Raw genomic sequence first — 20,053 nt, forward strand, 5'->3', positions numbered from 1 at the left:
CAATTTTCAGTTAGGGTGGGTGACAAACACCAGCCGACAGAGTTGAAACTCCAAAGGATGCCTCTGATCTGAATTCTATGGATTTTTTTTCTTTTAGAGAGTGAGGAAGAAGAGAATTACTGCTGGGGGGGGGGGGGGATCTGGCACCACCAGGTACAATACAATACACTAAATCAATTTCTAGACCACATAACCAGGTAATTCAATGCGGTTTACAAAAGATTAGTAATACGTACAGGATGAAATAGTTAAAGAATTAGTTGCCAGGGGGGGGGGGCGCTAGTGAGCACCGACTGGAATGGACATGTGGTGAGCGAGCTCCAGCACTAACCAGCATATAATCAAGTTAAACATCTTTTTGGATCAAAGCAAAAGTAGATATTTTAATCTCTAATTGTACATTAACATGTCTTCTACTAAGCCGAATAAGCGTAAATCTAGTGAACCATCCTCTCCAGAAAAAAACGGCTCTGGAAAATCTGAAGAAATTACAATGGCCTCCCTCATGGAAGAACTGCGCTCAATCAGGGAACTGATTCTGGATACTAAACAAGACATATCAGAAATGAAAGATGATCTGGCAAATCTTAAAGAGGAATTTACCAACATAAAACAATGCACTGATATACTTGAAATTAAGGCGAAGGCATCAGAAGAATCCTATAAACAACTCACTAAACAGGCCTCATGCATAGTCCACCACAAGCATGCACTTGAGGATGCTAACAACCAAGCGAAATGTAATAACTTCCATCCTCTTGGCTTACCGGAGGGTCGGGAGGCGTATGATTTTACGGATTTCCTAGCAGAACTACTGCCTCAAATGCTCAAGATTAAAGAGGAAATAAAGCTTGACTTCGACAATGCTATTTGGATGCCTCAACAGGCAATGAGGCATAGTCGATACCTGAGGCTCTTAATAATATCATTACTACACCACAACCAAGTTCAATTGATAATGCAGAAGGCGAAGATACACTCACCGTTACTCTTTAAAAGTAACAAATTTCTTATTGTACCTGATCTTGTTAAAGGATCAGCAAAGAAGAAAAAACTTCTTTTATCATATCAGCCTAAATTAATAGCAATGGGAGTAAAATTTGGTATGCTTTACCCCGCCCGCATGAGGGTTACATATAACAATACCACCAAGATTACATTAACCCTGCATAATTGGTTGACTTTATTGAAAGCGTTCATCCCAACTCCATTGATAAGACCTGATTGGAATTTGTTCTCAATGATGGAACTTTTGCTTATTTGGTCTGACCGATTTCGGTCACAGTCACCAACATACTTCACTTTGCAACATGCACTGAAGTATGCAATTTATTTACCCAATTGCTTTGGTTGACTTATTTGACATAAATTCACTGAATGGTGTTTATTGTTATCCATCTAATCTAATATAATAAAATCCTAAGCCGCGCATGCGCACTCCCACTGCATGCGCCGGTTTTCCGTGAGCTGTAGGGACCCACAGGTAGGAGTGCGCATGCGCACTTAGGGTTCTGTTTTTCGGTCTGGCCTGCTCCCTGCTCGCCTTGCCGTATTGTATTTTTTAGTTGAAAGACGCGGCAGTGGCTCCTCTCACGATCCCCGCCTGCGTCGGACTTCCGACGCAGGTGGGGATCATGAGAGGAGCCGCCGCCGCGTCTTTCAACTAAAAAATACAATACGGCAAGGCGAGCAGGGAGCAGGCCAGACCGAAGCTCCGACTTGAACTGCCAGTTGGCTGGCTCCCTTGCCAGAGTTATTTTTCAGTTTAAAGGTGCCGCCGTGACTCCTGTCACGAGCCACACCTGCTTCAGAGAAGACTTCTAATGCAGGCGGGGATCGTTAGAGGAGCCGCGGCAGCACCTTTAAACTGAAAAATAACTCCGGCAAGATCTCCAAATTCTTTTCACTCCTGGCAGAATTATGCAGAATTTGCCACTTTTTTTTGTGCAGTTTGCTTTCCAGCTGCCTCCCTGCCTGCTCATTTACTGCTCCAAACAGTTCCAGGTTGGGCTATTTCTTTCTCCTGCCGCCTCGGTCCATGGCAGTTCCTTTAAGCTATGCAGCTGTATGGAAGCTCAAAGGAGCAGTTGGATCAGGGACAATGGAGGTGCAAGGAAGCGAGAGATGCCAGCCCTTATAATGGGGGAATTTTGCACTTTTTTTTTTTTTTTAGTTTTCTTTTGCAGAATTTTCAACCATTGTGTTTAATCACAGTATACTGACTGAATGGATACACCCAGACTAAAGAGTAATTTAGTCCCTGGGCAATAAGGATCATGGACTCCTAACCACCCATCCACTCTATTCCTGTTTAGGGTAGAGTGGGCTTCCAATTCGAGGCACTGCCCTATTGATAGGCTGATCATGCCACCCCTGAATTTATTTATTTGTTCCAAGACATTTATATTATGTTAATCAGGTTTTCTATTGGGCGGGTGAGAGAAGCAAGCATTTGGAGTGCAGGTAGGAGAGAGAGAGAGTGCATGGATGGGGTGGGCCACTGCCACCTCAGCGAACGAGAGCTAAAGGAACCCCTCCCCTCCCCCGCCAGGAGTGTGCGGGCAACTGACCACAGCTGGATTGAGGAAAGGGCAAGGGATCCCTTAGCTGGCACCGTTGGAAGGCAGCTTCAGTGAGGGTCTGGGCAGGGAGAGCGACAAAGAAAAAAAGATAGAAAGAAAGAAATAAAGATAGACAGCGGGAGGGAGAAAGAAAGATAGATAGAAATAAAGAAAGAAAGATAGACAGGGCAGGGAGAGAGACAGAAAGAAAAAAGATAGAAGGGGCAGGGAGAGAGACAGAAAGAAAGGAAGAAAGAGACAGGGGGGCAGGAGAAAGACAGACAGACATCTATTCTAGCACCCGTTAATGTAACGGGCTTAAACACTAGTATGTTATATTACTGGAAATCTTGTTCTCACATGGCTCTGCTTTCTTGCTTACTAACCCATAGGGTGATGTTAGTTCTATTACTAATGTTTATCTTCCTTGCAGGAATTTTTATTTTCCATTGGCATGATTTATATGATTTTTCTTGGTTCATAGACAGTGGCGTGCAAGACACCAGCACGCTGACAATCCAGCGCCAACAATTCGGCGCAAGACAGAAGCACGCGGGGGAAAAAGTAATTTTTAAAGAGGTCCAACGGGGGTTTAGGGTGGCAACCCCCCCCCCCACTTTATTGGTTAGTGTTTGCGCTGCTGTTGGAGGGGGGTTCGGGGGGTTGGAAACCTCCATTATAGCGAAAACGGAACTTTTTCTGATTTTCTTCAGGAAAAGTTCCGTTTTCTCTATAATGTTATCTTTTCAAGCAGCCTCATGGACTAGGGATTTAACTCACATATTTAAACTAAACTAAACTAAACCTTAGGTTTGTATACCTCACCATCTCCATAGTTGTGGAGCTCGGCACGGTTTGCAGGAATTGGGATGAGAAAGAAACTCCAAGGAAAGGATGAAGCTCGGAGGAAAAAAGAATGTTTAGAGGACTAGGATAACAGAGGAGGCGGGAGTGTTACAATTTTGAGAAAAGCCAGGTTTTCAGATGTTTACGGAAAAGTTGGAGAGAGCTCAGGTTCCGAAGACGGGAGGTAAGATTATTCCAGAGCTCGGTGAATCTGAAGTCTCAAATTCGTATCATCAATTTCGACGTGCCTTAAAGACTTATCTTTTTAAGAAATGTTTTGTAAGTTAGATATAGGATGTTTATTCATTTGTATTATTAGTCTTTGTGAACTACATAGAACTTAATATGTTTTATGTTATGTTATGTTGAAAAGGAGATTGTTTGAGTGTGGGGACAGGTGTGAATGAATGAGCTTTGGTGCAGTGGGGGAGAAAAGGAAACTAGGTTTAAAACCAAGGCTGTTGCAAATGCCAAAGTTTGTTGCTATCTGGAGACACTGAGTAATTGGGAACACGGGAGGTGTACAGGGTCCATTTGTCTGTATTTGGGTGGAGCTTGTTCCCACACCTACTAGCCCAGCTAGAGAGAGTCAGGGCAGTAAGGTTAGAGAGCTCTTAGAAGCTAAGCACAAGAGAGTGTCCCTTAATTTGACTGTGGATCATAGTGGGAGTCTAAGAATGTAGTGCAGGCAGGAGCACTGCCTGGAGTTGCCTGTGGGCTGAGAGAAGCAAACGTTGGCCCCATTTACAAAAGCTGCTTGAACTGAGAGAAGGCAGCAGCCCGGGAAAACCAAATCTGTATTCAGCCCGGGAAAACCAATTTGCTGTTTTGTTTAGTTGGAGAAGTATAGAAATCCTAAACTGTGGGAGATTTGTAAAGTGGGCTGTATTTTTGAAGTATGCACTGAGTTGAAAGTCCGGATAGCGGATTTTGCGGCAAGTTGCCCTGCATAAATAATTAGCAAGGAAAATAAAACTTTTTGATTTTTGAAAGTGCAAATAGAGAAAAGAAAAGACTGTTTATTTGGTGAAATCTACACACCTCATTGGCACTCTATGGGGACTAGATCCGAGCGTGCGTGGCCGGGACTTGACCCCACCACACAAGGTATAGAAGAGGGGTAGCCGAATGCAGTATTCCATCTAAGCTGAGTGGGAGTTCTCCAACTGCACTGCCGCCAATGTGTGTGTGCCTGTTGGGGGGGGAGGAGGGGTACTAAAAACATAATAATAACCTTACTGAATCAGACCAATGGTCCATCTAGCCCATGGAGGCCAATCCAAGTCAGAAGTACCTGACAAAAACTCAAATAGTAGCAGCATTCCATGCCACCATTCCAGGGCAAGCAGTGGCTTCTCCCATGCCTGTCTCAACAACAGTTTATGGACTTTTCCTCCAGGAAGTTCTTCACCCAGAGAGTGGTGTAGAGCTGGAATGCTCTTCCGGAGTCTGTTGTAGGAGAAAACACCCTGCAGGGTTTCAAGACTAAGCTGGACAAGTTTCTGCTAAACTGGAACGTACACAGGTGAGGCTGGACTCATTTTAGAGCACTGGTCTTTGACCTGGGGGCCGCTGCATGAGCAGACAGCTGGGCGCGATGGATCACTGGTCTGACCCAGCAGCGGCAATTCTTATGTTCTTATGTAAATCTTTTTTTAAAACTAGCTACATTAACCACATCCCCTGACATCACATTCCAGAGCTTAATTATTCTCTGAGTGAACAAATATTTCCTCCTATTGATTTTAAAAGTATTACTCTGTAACTTCATCAAGTGTCCCCTAGTCTTTGTAAATCTTGATACAATAAAAAATTGATCCACTTGTACCCGTTCTACACCACTCAGGATTTTGTAGACTTCAACCATATCTCCCCTCAGCTGTCTCTTTTCCAAGCTTTAGTCTCTCCTCATAATAGAGAAGTTCCATTGTGTTTTCATTGCTAGAGACAGGCAGGTTCCCTGGAGTCTGTAGAGCTTACATGTCCCTTGCTTTTGAAAATGTGATAGTGAAACAGCACCTCCCACAAGAACAGGGTCTGAGAATCAGGGGACCCTGGTTCAATTCCCTTTTAAGTTATTTGTGAACAGGAACAGAAAAAAATACCTATTTTTTGGACCCTGGAGGTCTCACAATCAACTGTACTGACCATTAGGTTACTCCTCAAATCTGTATGCTGCATTGTTAAGAAAGTCTATTGTACCAGAAGCTGTTATAAGAGCCTGTTATCCCTTGTATGTTTCAAGGGAGAGGAAGGGTGAGTGGAACCACTAGAGGATTAAGGAGACATCATGCCTTTATCACTCCAGTGTACAGCTTCTCACATAGAATACCTTTCTGTAATCTAGATGTACCATGTCTAAAAAACATCATCAATCTTTTTAGACATGGACGTCCCTTCCCCTTCTGCGGATGTCCATATTTTGACCCTTCTTTTGCCTCACCCAAAACACACCAAAACCACACACCCCTTGTCATATGGACGTTCTGCAGTGTTAGACATCCACAGCCTGGCTTTATATATTTGAGATTTGCACATCCATGAAATATGGACATCTAAATGCCAGTTTTCAGACATCCAAAACAAGAATAGAGCTTCTAAAATAACCATCATAATCTACTTACGGACACATAATAATGGAGGATTCCAGCCTGTCCTTGTGCATATGGGGGATTCTTCCCTGTATTCTGGTTGGTATCCTTGATTACATACTAATTTAACTCTCTCATTTTCACGATACACATTTTTTTCTGGTTGGAGGTTTCCATTGACCACACTTTGAAAATTGCATACAATTTCTAAAAAGACAAAAATCGATAACTTTAACATGGAAATAAGACAATAATAAATCAAAAAGATAATAAAAGTAATTTTCTCTAGGATGTGTGAAGGGTAATTCTACACAGGATGCCTAATTGATGCCTATTTTATAAAGGAAAGTAGGCATCTATTTTACATTTTCAAAATACCTAGTATAACCGGGCATTTACACGTGTGTAGTATTCACTTCAGCCAAAGAGCTGATATAAATGTTTACTCCAAGATTCTAGAAATGGATACATAACTTATAGTATTCTTGTCCCCCGCCTACCTGCCCACCTCTGTCTATGTGAATGTCCACCTGCAAAGTGCGTGCTCTCTGTAACCTGTTACCTGTTGCTAAAATCGTCAATACTGAAGATTGGTGGGTGGCCAATGTTAACACTGATTTTGAAAAAGGGTTCCAGGGTTAATACAGGAAATTACAGAGACTGGTCAAGCCTGATTTCAGACCTAGCAAAATAGTGGAAACTATTATTAAAAAAATAAAATTACAGAACACATAGATAAACAAGGAGTCCTCAGCGCTAGGCCAGTCAAGCAAGCACGTGGGAGCAGCGAGAAGGTGCTTGCAAGGAGAGAGGGCAGAGAGGCTGAAATAGCGGAGAGAGACACAGGAGGCATATAGCAGCGGTGAGAGGAGCAGAGAGCGTACAGAGAGGTGGAGGAAGGGGCGGAGAGCACATAGAGAGGCGGAGGAGGCGGAGAAAGGGAGTGGAGAGGAGCGGAGAGCATACGGAGAGGCGGAGAAAGGGAGCGGAGAGGAGAACATACGGGAGGTGGAGGAGGCAGAGCAGGGGAGCGGAGAGGAGCACTGAATTCGGCAGGAACAGATGAGGAGGCGGACGGGACACGGTGGTAACTCCGCCCACCCCCCAACGTCACAGCTGATCTCCCCCATAAAAGGGGATGAGCCAACGGTACGCAGCCGTTTGGCGTGCGAAGGCAAGTGGCAAAGGCGCTCGCTTTAGCGAGAGCGTCTTTGTGAAGGAGCCTTGAGAAGGAGCCAGGAGCCCAGGCCGCCAAGCAGCTAAATTCTAAAATATAAACCACAGGTACTTTTCTTCTCTTACTCATTCTTCTCTTCTCTCTCTACTCTTTCAGCTAGCTGCACGCTGGGCACCACTTCCACACACCGAGGGACTATAGGAAGGAGAAAAGGAGAAATGGAGGCAGCAGGAACCCAGCGGAGCTTCCCAGTATACTGCACCGAGTGTCATATGTACGACTACCTCCCCTCCGGAAGGCAGGCGTACATATGCGAACGGTGTCAGGAACTGGAAAGCCTGAAGAAGGAGGTCGGGAGACTGCAGGTCAAAGAATCATGCTGGGCAACTAAGGATCCCCCCAGAGAGTGCCAAATCGAGGAGCAAGTTAGGGAGCTCGAGAGATTCATCGAGGCGGCCTGCAGGATGGTGGAAGTACGGGATCACCAGCAATACAGACGGGAACCAACAGATGGAGGACAGAATCCACCAGACGCCGGGGGACAGGAACCAACAGATGGAGGACAGAATCCACTAGACACTAGGGGAGAAGGACCTTGCGGAGAAACCGAGCAGACAGAGGCAGAGACCCACCAGAACCCAGAGGGAGACTTAGCGGACCGCGCCAAAGAAACAGACTGGAGACAAAGAAGGAAGCTGAGGAAGGGGAAATCTGCAATCGTAGTGGGAGATTCAATCCTGAGAGAAGTGGACAGTCACATAGCAGGAGGGAGAGAGGACCAGCTAGTGACATGTCTCCCGGGGGCAAGAACGAAGGACATCACCGACAGAATCGAGAGGATCCTGGAAGGAGCTGAGACGGAGGAGACAGCAGTGATAATCCACATTGGAACCAACGATGTCAGAAGAAGAAATTACAACAGGACTACACTAACTGAGCATTTCAGGATTCTGGGAAGGAAACTGAAGCTGAGGACAAGGAAGATAGCTTTCTCAGAGATCCTGCCAGCAGTGGCGTACCAAGGGGGGGCGGGAGGGGCAGTCCGCCCCAGGTGCCAGCCCTGAGGGGGTGCTCCCGGCCTTGCCGTTCAGTCCCCCCACCCCCGAGTCCCCCCCACCCCCGAAGGACCGCTCGCCCCACTGACCTTCCTGCACCACCTGTGAAGCAGCCCGCAGCAGGATTGCGAAGTCAGCGATCCCTGAGCTGCTTGGGCGCTGCTTCCTGCGCCACGGTCCCGCCCCTCCTCTGATGTGAGAGGAGGGGCGGGACCGTGGCGCAGGAAGCAGCGCCTAAGCAGCAAAGGGATCGCTGACATTGCGATCCTGCTGCAGCTGCTTCATAGGTGGTGCAGGAAGGTCAGTGGGGCGAGCGGTCCTTCGGGGGTGGTGGGGGGGACTGAACGGCAAGGCCGGGAGCATAGGTAGTGCTGCTTCATAGGTGGTGCGGGGAGGCCAGGGGGGCGAGCGGTCCTTCGGGGTGGGGCGGGCGGGTGGGCAGGCAGGCAGACTTTCAAGGAGGAGGGGGGTGACAGGCAGGCAGGCAGGACTTCAAGGGGGGACAGGCCTACAAGGGGGTGGGACAGGCCTTCAAGGGGGGACAGGCCTTCGGGGGGGGTGCAGGCCTTCAGGGGGGGTGCAGGCCTTCGGGGGGAGTGCAGGACTTCGGGGGGTGCAGACCTTCAAGGGGGTGCAGGCCTTCAAGGAGGGACAGGCCTTCAAGGGGGGGACAGGCAGGCAGGCCTTCAAGGGGGGGACAGGCCTATAAGGGGGGGACAGGCCTATAAGGGGGGGACAGGCCTACAAGGGGGTGGGTCAGGCCTTCAAGAGGGTGCAGGCCTTTGGAGGGGGTACAGACCTTCAAGGGGGTGCAGGCCTTCAAGGGGGGGGACAGGCCTTAGGGGGGTGCAGGCCTTCGGGGGGGTGCAGGCCTTCAAGGGGGGGGACAGGCCTTCGGGGGGGATAGGCAGGCCTACAAGGGGGGGACAGGCCTACAAGGGGGAGACAGGCCTACAAGGGTGTGGGACAGGCCTTCAAGGAGGGGACAGGCCTTCAGGGGGGGCGCAGGCCTTCGGGGGGGTGCAGACCTTCAAGGGGGGGACAGGCCTTCAAGGGGGGGACAGACCTTCAAGGGGGGACAGGCAGACCTTTAAGGGGGGACAGGCCTTTGGGGGGGACCCTGGTTTAGAAGTACACGGAGGGAAGGGGGTGTTCAAAGAGACGTGCATATGCCAAACTTTGGGGGGGAGGAAGAAATAATGGGTCTGAAAATAGAGGAGAGGGAGAGAGATGATGGACCATGGGATTTAGGGAGGGAAGGAACAGAAAGGGAGAGAAATTGGACACAAGGGATGGTGTGGAGGAGGGATAGAGATACTGGATAGGAGGGTAATTGGGAAAAGAAAGGGAGAGATGGTGGACTCTGGGGTGGTGGGGAAGGAGGGAGAGATGCAGGATGAAAGGGTAGTTAAGAAAAGGTGGATCTGTGGAGGGAGATGAAAAAAAGGAAAGATACCAGACTTCCTGGGGAGGGAAGGGAAATGGAAAGGGAGGACAGAGTTGGCAGATGGATGGTTAGCATGCAGAAAGAAGAAAGAAGGAGACCCTGGCAAGCAAGTTATCAGAAGAAAACCAGAGCCTTGGACCAACAAGATTTGAAATATAACCAGACAACAAAAGGTAGAAAAATTAATTTTATTTTCTGTTTTGTGATTATAATATGTCAGATTTGAAATGTGTATCCTGCCAGAGCTGGTGTTGGACTGCAAACGTGAGCTAGGATTTAACAAAGAGAGGAAAAGTCCTTTTTGTTTCTTTATTTTATTTACACCACAGCGCCAGTGTGGTTAGGAGAAGCCAAAGGGGGTGAAAAAGCTATAAAACCCACCAGGAGTTTTGAAAAAAATCACCCAACTGGGCAGGAAAATCGAATTGAAAAACCAATTCAATAGGCTGAATCGAATCGAAATTTTTTTTCCTGAATCTGGCAGCATTAGTTTGCGCTAGTGTCTCAGACTTTAGGACCTGGGATTGGGGAGAGATGGCATCCTCAGTACTTTATAATGCAACTGAAACGAGGATTTGGTCAGACTTTTGAAGGGTCTGCAGAAAAACAATATTGTATAGGCCGGAGACATGAGACAGCAGGAAATGGGAACTTTTCTTCCTTCTATTTTTGTGAATGGAAAGGCTGAGGATGTCAGAGAGTTCAGTTAAAATATGTGCTTTATAAGAAAATATAATAATGTGTTTTATAAAGTTTATAGCATAGCTGGCCTACCCAGTGAAGTGCTCCTAGTGGTGGTGGTGGCAGCGTGTCAATGTGTTGAGAGGAAGAGGTGGTCTGGGAAATTCTGCTGAGCAAACTCCGGGCCCATTTCCACTCCCCAGTTAGTCCACTCCACTCAACTGGTTCACACACTGAGTGGGTCTTTGGGTGTTGTTTTGGGATCTCTTCCAGTGGTTTATCAGTATCTCCTTCTGGTCCAAGGAAGGAAACTTTGTTATCCTTAGCATTGACCTACAGAATATGTTTGTAACAGCGCTGCTTGTGTGGCATTAGGCTATGTAGTGATCGAAAGAAAAAAACAGACCTATGCACATTTCTGCACCATGTGGTGGGTGTATGAGGAGATTCAGTCCATGTGAAGTCCATGTGAAGTCCATGTGCACAGCTAAGTCCATGTGAAGTTACCTTGTGCTGTATTTGACATCTAGCAAGGTCTCTGTTTGAAAGGAAAGATCTAAACTTAAAAATGAAGTAGCCAGAAGTTATGGTAAAAGCAGATAGTGTAGCTGGTTTTAAGACAGATTTGGACAAATTCCTGGAGGAAAAGTCCATAATCTGTTATTAAGACATGGGGGAAGCATCTGCTTGCCCTGGATCGGTAGCATGGAATGTTGCTACTCTTTGGGTTTTGACCAGGTATTAGTGTCCTGGATTGGCTACCATGAGAATGGGCTACTGGGCATGATGGACCATTGGTCTGACCCAGTTAGGCTATTCTTATGTTATGTTCTCATCTGTAGGGGCCTTTGTTTTCACTTCTTATTTTAATGTATTTTTTTTCTGAGAACTTATCAGTGTTTTTTATAATGGGAACAAAAATGGAAGAGAATTAATGTGTGTGGAATGGGGGGGTAACTAATTTCTTCAGCTAAATAATTAAATCCACCTCAACCAGACATAGGAGAACTCATACACCATTCACACACCCTCCATCCAAAATTGTCAAAAGAAAAAAACTGTTCGACAACCTCCTAGCCATTCGAGCTGCAACTCTCGACCAACTCTACAACCAATTGACATCGAACACAGACTGCAAAACCTTCAAAAAGAAATAAAAACCCTTCTATTCAAAAAACACATAAAACCGAACTAACACAATCAGAACTGTCCCAAGCATCACCTGCAACTACTCCATATGTACTTCTGATGTCATGACAATTCAGACATAATTTATGTTATGTTATGTTTGGAATATAAGAAAATTTTCACTCCCTGTTTCTATTCTGACCATTTATTCCGTTTCATGGTCATTACAAAAAATATTTTTTTACATGGGGGGGGTGTCAAAAAATGATGGGCCCCGGGTGCCACATACCCTAGGTACCGAGGGCGGTTGCGAGGAGGCAGATCGAGATGCAAGCAATAAATGAATGGCTGAGGAGATGGTGCGAAGAGGAAGGTTTCCACTTTGTAAGGAACTGGACAACTTTTTGTGGAAAGAACAAGCTCTACAGGAGAGATGGATTGCATCTGAGCAAGGCAGGAACGAGAATGCTGGCAAACAATGTCAAGAACGAAAGGAGAAAGAACTGAGGAGAAGGGGAAAGCCGACAGTGGATCTGACAACGACACTTCGGACAAGAGTATCAAACGAAGATACTGAATGGGAAAAATGTAAACAAGGACTTAAAGGCGAGCGGGATAAATGTGGAAAAGGACTTAAGGGCGAGCGAGGAAAATGTGAAAAAGGACCCAAAGATGAATTACAAGGGTCCAAGGAACAAGTGGAACTAGAGAGCAAAAAGAAGAGAGAACAACACGAGCTAGAGGGACATGCGAAAAAGGGGAAGCAGGCTGAGGACGAAGAAGACACACCACAGGAGGAGGAAAAACAGAACGAAACTCAGGGGCTGACAGCCCACAGGGGGTCGGCAGGAGTAACAGACCACGAGAAAAACCAGCAAGGATAGTAAACAACCGGGACTTAAATTGCTTATACAGAAATGCAAGAAGAGCCAAAATGTGAGAGCTAGAAGTCACAGCCAACAAAGAGGACCTAGACATAATTGGAGTCACAGAAACATGGTGGTCTGAGGACAACAAATGGGATGTGGTCCTACCAGGGTACAAACTCTATAGGAGAAACAGGACGTGCAAGAAGGGTGGAGGAATAGCATTATATATAAAGGACTCCATTCACTCGACCAGGATGGAGCCAGCAGTAAGGGCGGACGGTTTTGAATCACTATGGGTTAAGTTACCAGGAATAAATGGAGCTGACATAAAATTGGGACTGTACTATCGCCCACCTGGACAACCAGAAGCAAACGACCAAGATCTGGAAGCAGAATTGAGGCAGGAATGCAAAAGTGGAAGTGTGGTGGTGATGGGGGATTTCAACTACTCTGGGATAGACTGGAGTATAGGACGCTCCAATTGCTCGAGGGAAACAAAATTCCTGGAGGCTGTTAAGGACTGTTTCATGGAACAGCTGGTCATGGAACCAACACGAGGAAATGCCACTCTCGACCTAATCCTCAATGGGCTAGGGGGACCCGCAAAGGAGGTGGTAGTAATAGGGCCACTAGGCAACAGCGATCACAACATGATCCAGTGCAAATTAGAAGTAGGAACATCAAAGGTGAGGAGAACCACAACGACAGCGCTCAATTTCAGAAAAGGGAACTACAATGCTATGAGGAAAATGGTGGGAAAGAAACTCAGAAGCAGCTCAGGGAAGATGGAGACCGTAGAGAAAGCCTGGTCCCTACTCAAGGACACGGTGCACAAAGCACAAAACCTGTACGTCCCCAGGTTTAGGAAAGGGTGCAAAAATAATTGAACAAAAAACCCGGTGTGGGTAACAAATGCAGTGAAAGCGGCGATAGGTGACAAGAAAATATTGTTCAGAAAATGGAAAAAGGACCAAACTGAGGACAACCAGAAGGAACACAAAAAGAGTGGTTCGGAAAGCAAAAAGAGAATATGAAGAGAGGCTGGCTGGGGAAGCAAGGAACTTCAAACCGTTCTTCAGGTACGTAAAGGGGAAACAACCAGCGAGGGAGGAAGTGGGACCGTTGGATGATGGAGACAGAAAGGGAGTGGTAAAGGAGGAAAAAGAGGTAGCTGACAGGTTAAACAAGTTCGGTCTTCACGAGCGAGGACACATCCAATGTTCTAGAACCCGAGTAGATCATAAGTGGGATCAAGATGAAAAGCTTGAGCAAATAGAGGTAAGCCAAGAGGATGTCCTCCGATAGATAGATAGATTGAAGAGCGACAAATCATCAGGCCCGGACGGAATTCACTCAAGGGTACTAAAAGAACTGAGAAACGAAATAGCGGAAACACTCCAGCAAATATGTAACCTATCCTTAAAAACTGGGGAGATCCCGGAGGACTGGAAAATAGCAAATGTCACGCCTATCTTTAAGAAAGGATCGAGGGGTTACCCGGGAAACTACAGGCCGGTGAGCTTGACTTCGGTTCCGGGTAAGATGATGGAAGTACTGGTTAAGGACAGCATCTGCGAGCACATAGGAAAAAAATGGACAGCTGAGGGCGAGCCAGCACGGCTTCTGAAAGGGAAGGTCATGCCTCACGAACTTGCTGCACTTCTTTGAAGGGATAAACAGCCAGATGGACAAAGGGGAATCCATAGACATCATTTACCTTGACTTCCAAAAAGCCTTCGACAAGGTACCACACGAATGGCTGCTTAAGAAGCTGTGGAACCACGGGGTGAAAGGGGATGTCTACCAATGGATTAAACGTTGGTTGGCAGGCAGGAAACAGAGGGTTGGAGTAAAGGGCCAATACTCAGACTGGCAATGGGTCACGAGCGGAGTTCCGCAGCGGTCAGGTCCTGGGGCCGCTCCTGTTCAATATATTTATAGACGACCTGGGGACGGGGATGAAATGTGAGGTTATTAAATTTGCAGATGACACCAAACTCTGCAGCAGGGTTAGAACCACGGAAGACTGTGAAGACCTGCAAAGGGACCTAACGAGACTGGAAGAGTGGGGAAAAAAATTGGCAAATGAGCTTTAATGTAGAGAAATGCAAGGTCATGCATGTAGGGAAAAAGAACCTGATGTTCAGCTACAAAATGGGGGAGATCATTGCTAGGGGTAAGTAACCTTGAAAGAGACCTGGGTGTGTTGGTGGATACAACAATGAAAGCATCAGCACAATGTGCGACAGCCTCAAAGAAAGCAAAAAGAATGTTGGGTATCATCAAAAAGGGTATCGCGACCAGGACGAAGGAAGTCATCATGCCGCTGTATCGTGCAATGATGCGTCCGCATCTGGAGTACTGCATCCAGTACTGGTCGCTGTACCTCAAAAAGGACATGGCGATACTTGAGGGAGTCCAGAGAAGAGCGACTAAATTTATAAGAGGTATGGAAAACTTTTCATACGCTGACAGGTTGGAAAAGCTGGGGTTATTCTCCCTGGAAAAGCGGAGACTTAGAGGAGACATGATAGAAACCTTTAAAATCCTGAAAGGCATAGAGAAGGTATACAGGAACAGATTCTTCAGACTTTGGGGAACCACAAGTACAAGGGGGCACTCGGAGAAATTGAAAGGGGATAGGTTTAGAACAATTGCTAGGAAGTTCTTCTTTACTCAGAGGGTGGTGGACACATGGAACGCGCTCCCGGAGGTTGTGATAGGGCAGAGCACGCTATAGGGGTTCAAGGAAGGTTTAGATAAATTCCTGAAGGATAAGGGGATTGAGGGGTACAGATAGAAGTAGAGATGGGTTATAGGTAAAGTCAGGGACCACATAACAGGTCATGGACCTGATTGGCCGCCGTGGGTGCGGACTGCTGGGCACGATGGACCTCTGGTCTGACCCAGCGGAGGCAACTTCTTATGTTCTTAACATGGTTTACTGGGATAGAGTCAGCATGAGTTCAGCTAAAGCAGGTCTTGCTTCACCAATTTGCTTACATAAGAACACAAGAACATAAGCAATGCCTCTGCTGGGTCAGACCTGAGGTCCATCTTGCCCAGCAGTCCGCTCACGCGGTGGCCCAACAGGTCCAGGAACTGAGCAGTAATCCTCTATTTATACCCTTCTATCCCCTTTTCCAGCAGGAAATTGTCCAATCCTTTCATAAACCCCAGTACCGTACTCTGCCCTATTACGTCCTCTGGAAGCGCATTCCAGTTGTCCACCACTCGTTGGGTAAAGAAGAACTTCCTAGCATTCATTTTGAATCTGTCCCCTTTCAACTTTTCCGAGTGCCCTCTTGTTCTTTTATTTTTAGAAAGTTTGAAGAATCTGTCCCTCTCTACTCTCTCTATGCCCCTCATGATCTTATAAGTCTCTATCATATCCCCTCTAAGTCTCCTCTTCTCCAGGGAAAAGATACCCAGTTTCTCCAATCTCTCAGCGTATGAAAGGTTTTCCATCCCTTTTATCAGACGTGTCGCTCTTCTCTGAACTCTCTCGAGTAACGCCATATCCTTCTTAAGGTATGGCGACCAAAACTGGACACAGTATTCCAGGTGTGGGCACACCATCGCCCGATACAGCGGCAGGATAACTTCTTTCATCCTGGCTGTAATACCCTTCTTGATTATACCTAGCATTCTATTCGCTCTCTTAGCGGCCGCTGCGCACTGTGCCGTCGGCTTCATTGATCTGTCCACCATTACCCCCAAGTCCCTCTCTTGGGTACTCTCATTCAATAACATCCCTCCCATCGTATAGTTGTACCTCGGGTTTCTGCTTCCCACATGCAATACTTTACATTTCTCAACGTTGAACTTCATTTGCCATTTTGTTGCCCATTCTCCTAGTTTGTTCAAGTCCCTTTGCAATTCCTCCCTTAAGTTGATTCTATACATTATCATTTCCATTTTATTTGAATGCAGAAAATCATTTCAGCCAAATGCATGAACAAAAAATAAAAAAAAATGTGTGTTAAAGCAATTTCCCAAACTGTAACACATTAATTTCTTTGAAGGTGTGAATAAACATGTGGAGAGGGAGAGTGTGGCGCAGTGGTTAAAGCTACAGCCTCAGCACCCTGAGATTGTGGGTTCAAACCCACGCTGCTCCTTGTGACCCTGGGTAAGTCACTTAATCCCCCCATTGCCCCAGGTATGTTAGATAGATTGTGAGCCCGCCGGGACAGAGAGGGAAAACTGCTTGAGTACCTGAATAAATGCATGTAAACCGTTCTGAGCTCCCCTGGGAGAACGGTATAGAAAATTGAATGAATAAATAAATAAAATAAAGGTGAGCTAGTTTAATGTAGTGTACTGTATCTAGGTTTTCAGAAAGCTTTTGACAAAGTTCTTCATGAGAGACTCTTGAGAAAATTCTATCTCAAATGTTTATTAGTTTTATAACGTCATACAGAAAAATGCATAAAATGTAATACAATAAAATCCATAAAAGCACTTGAATTCTACATATGAAACTTTAAGGGCTCCTTTTACTAAGCTGCGGTAGCGTTTTTAATGCGTGCTGCAGATTAGCACGCACTATACGGAAAAACTAACGCCAGCTAAGCACGCACTAAAACCGCTAGCACAGCTTAATAAAAAGAGTCCTAAGTCCCTTTCCTCCCACCCACCCTCCCTCCCAACTCCACCCTCTCATTTTTACTCTGGATACGCTTTTGGAATTTGAAAGTTGACAGGATCATATAAACCTTATTTAAAGATCTTTTATGTAATGTTCCAATGGTCCCCAAATCTCCTTAAATTTCCTGGAATCACCAAGTTCCTCTGCTAATATTTTCTCATATCAATAGTACAAAGTGTCCCACCAGAAAGGTAAATTTATTATTAATAATAATAATAATAATAATAGTTTATATACCGCAATACCGTGAAGTTCTATGCGGTTTACAAAAGATTAAACGAAGGAACAAATTGATTGAACATAAGAGAGGTGGTAGACAGTGATTAATAGGACAAGATAACCATTATTGAGGAGAAAGAGATGAATGTCTAGATACTTTAGGAACAGGTAGATGAATGTCTAGATACTTTAGGAACAGGTATGTTTTTAGACGCTTCCTGAATTCTTCATAAGTAGCGGGCGAAAGCAATTGTTCTAGATCTTTACCCCATAATGCTGCTTGATGTGAGAGAAGATGTTCGTGGTGTTTTTCAGTTTACAACCTCTAACTGTGGGGGAAACGAAGTTGGAATGTGAGCTTCTCTTGTGTCTGTTGGCTGAGAAGGAGAAAAGGTCAGTTATGTATTTATGGGCAAGTCCGTATAGTACTTTAAAGCAGAAGCAGGCGAACTTAAACTTTACGCATGCTTCCATCGGTAGCCAATGCAACTGACGGTAGTAGCATGTCACGTGATCAAATTTCTTTAGCCTGAAGATTAATCTGACCGCTGCATTTTGCATTAATTGTAAACGTCACATATTCTTTTGGGAAATTGCTAAATAGGCGATGTTATAGTAGTCAAGTTGACTTAGTACGAGGGATTGAATCAGGGTTCTGAATGCCGACATATCGAAATATGATTTAATGGATCTAAGAGAGTGAAGAAACCCTTTCTGATTAAGAAGTCCACCTGGTCTTTCATGGTTAGGCATTGATCCAGAGTTACACCCAGTATCTTCATGGTGGGCTGAATAGGATAACTAAGTTCATTGATACATAGTGGTATTTTGGTGTCAAACGGATGTGGTGAAGCAATGAAGAATTTCGTTTTTTCTGAATTAAGTTTGAGCTTGAAGTCTGTCATCCATTGCTCCATCACGTTTATAGCTTCTGAAGCTTTGGGAATAGTTTCCAAGATAGAGTTAGTAAATGGGATGATAATCGTAAAGTCATCTGCGTAACTGAATAGTTTTATCCCCAGCTGGGTTAATTGCATGCTCAGTGAGGACATGTAGATGTTGAAAAGCAATGGGGATAGCGGTGACTCTTGCGGCACACCGGATGGATTGCTCCAGGTATCGGAGAGCACGTAATTGAAACGTGCCTGATAGGTGCGGGATATAAGGAAGCCACAAAACCAGTTCAACACCTCATCCTTGACATCAATAGCATCTAGGCGGGGGGCGTGGCTTGGAGGTACACGCGAATGGTCGGGTGAGGAAGGAGCTCCCGTTATAAACAGACATTATATTAAATAAAATCCTGTCGGAAAAGTAGAAAGCTTTCAATTTTTCTAAATTAAGAAGTCAGAATGGCCTCCGGGAAACAAACAAAAAATGACGCGGCAATAACAAACGCTGGTAGCGTAAAGCGATCGAAACCGGAGCCGGTGACACCGTCAAAAACTCCATTGCCGAAGGATAGCAAGTGGGAAGAGGAAATGTTTAAAGAAATTAAAGCCATTAAAGAAATTGTTTTATCAAACTCAAAAAAGTTAAACGAGCTACAGGATGAAGTTTCCACATTAAATAGAAGAACGGAGGTCTTAGAAAATAAAGTTAACCAATTGGAAAAGAATGTTGAAGGGTTTGAATTTCTAAAGAAGAAACTTAAGGAGGACGGAGAGAAAATTGATTCCCTTACCAGAGAGCTGGAGGACTGCTCGAACAGGATGAGAAGGTCGAATCTGAGAGTGATAGGGATACCGGAAGGGGTGGAGAAAGGGAACATGATATCCTTTTTAGAAAATTTCATCATAAAAGTCCTGCCTTTTAAAGCAAAACACCCTATTGAAATTGAAAGGGCACACAGAGTCCCAACCAGAAGACCTGACAAATTTGTTGGACCTAGACCGATAATTTTTAAGGTGTTAAGATTTCAGCATGCCCTGGAAATTATTAGACTAGCAAAAGAAAATCAAAATCTGCGGTGTCAAGATGCCAAGATTCACATAGTCCCAGATTTTGCAAAATCCACAGCACAAAGGAGAAAGCAATTTTTAGATCTGCGTCCATCACTCAGAGAAATTGGAGCTAAATATGGGTTGTTATATCCAGCAGTTATGAAAGTTACAGTGGGCAATAAAACATTCAGCTTTGATAACCCTGAGAAGCTTAAAGAATTTTTAAATCAGAGAGAGCGGTTTGTTGCAGATGTTTTAAATATATATCTATATACTATAAAGAATTGTTTTAGATTTCTAAAGTTTATTTTAATATGTAACGGTAAAGGAATCTTCCCAGTTTAAAGTGAGGATTTGAATTGCATTCTGAGTTCTATAAGCACTACAAATGCCTGGGGTAACCTATTGTACTGAACATTCTTCTTTGGAAGATCTACAGCATGCAAAATAATCTTATATGCCTTTGCTTATTGCAGTAAGATTTCAACAAAGGTATGCTTTTTCTTTGGGACTACCTAGTCAAATACTGCAAGAGTACTTTCTAATTATTAGGTACAGTAAGCATGCAATATATATTTTTATATGAAATATGCTGGGCTTTTAAATAAATTGATAAAAGTGGATCCTGTGTACAAGATACCATCTTTTGGACAGAAGTCCTCTTTGGCTGATGATACTGTAAGAAGGACCAATTGAATTATGTAGGACAAATTCACAGAAGTCCTCTTTGGCTTTTGGCCAGCTTTTTGATGGGACATAGAATAATATGCAGGATAGGGGTTCTTCTAGTTGATAGTTACTAATTTTACACGCTAAAATTTCTAGTTGGTTGGTCATTTTGGAATCCAGTAATTCGAACTCAAATCCTTTTTTAAGAATAATTAC

At 45.0% G+C, this 20,053-nt stretch overlaps 1 protein-coding gene across 2 annotated transcripts in view; it reads right to left on the reverse strand.

The window, feature by feature from the left end:
- The window catches only part of CFH (complement factor H), a 587,670-nt gene that overhangs the window by 391,789 nt on the left and 175,828 nt on the right, over positions 1–20,053 (reverse strand). For both annotated transcript variants that reach the window (XM_033962168.1, XM_033962167.1), the window contains exon 7: positions 6,032–6,205. In XM_033962168.1, coding sequence (XP_033818059.1) covers positions 6,032–6,205 — 174 coding nt within the window. The remainder of the gene's footprint in view (positions 1–6,031; positions 6,206–20,053) is intronic.

This window comes from Geotrypetes seraphini, chromosome 10 (genome assembly GCF_902459505.1).
Source record: "Geotrypetes seraphini chromosome 10, aGeoSer1.1, whole genome shotgun sequence".
NCBI lineage: Eukaryota > Metazoa > Chordata > Amphibia > Gymnophiona > Dermophiidae > Geotrypetes > Geotrypetes seraphini.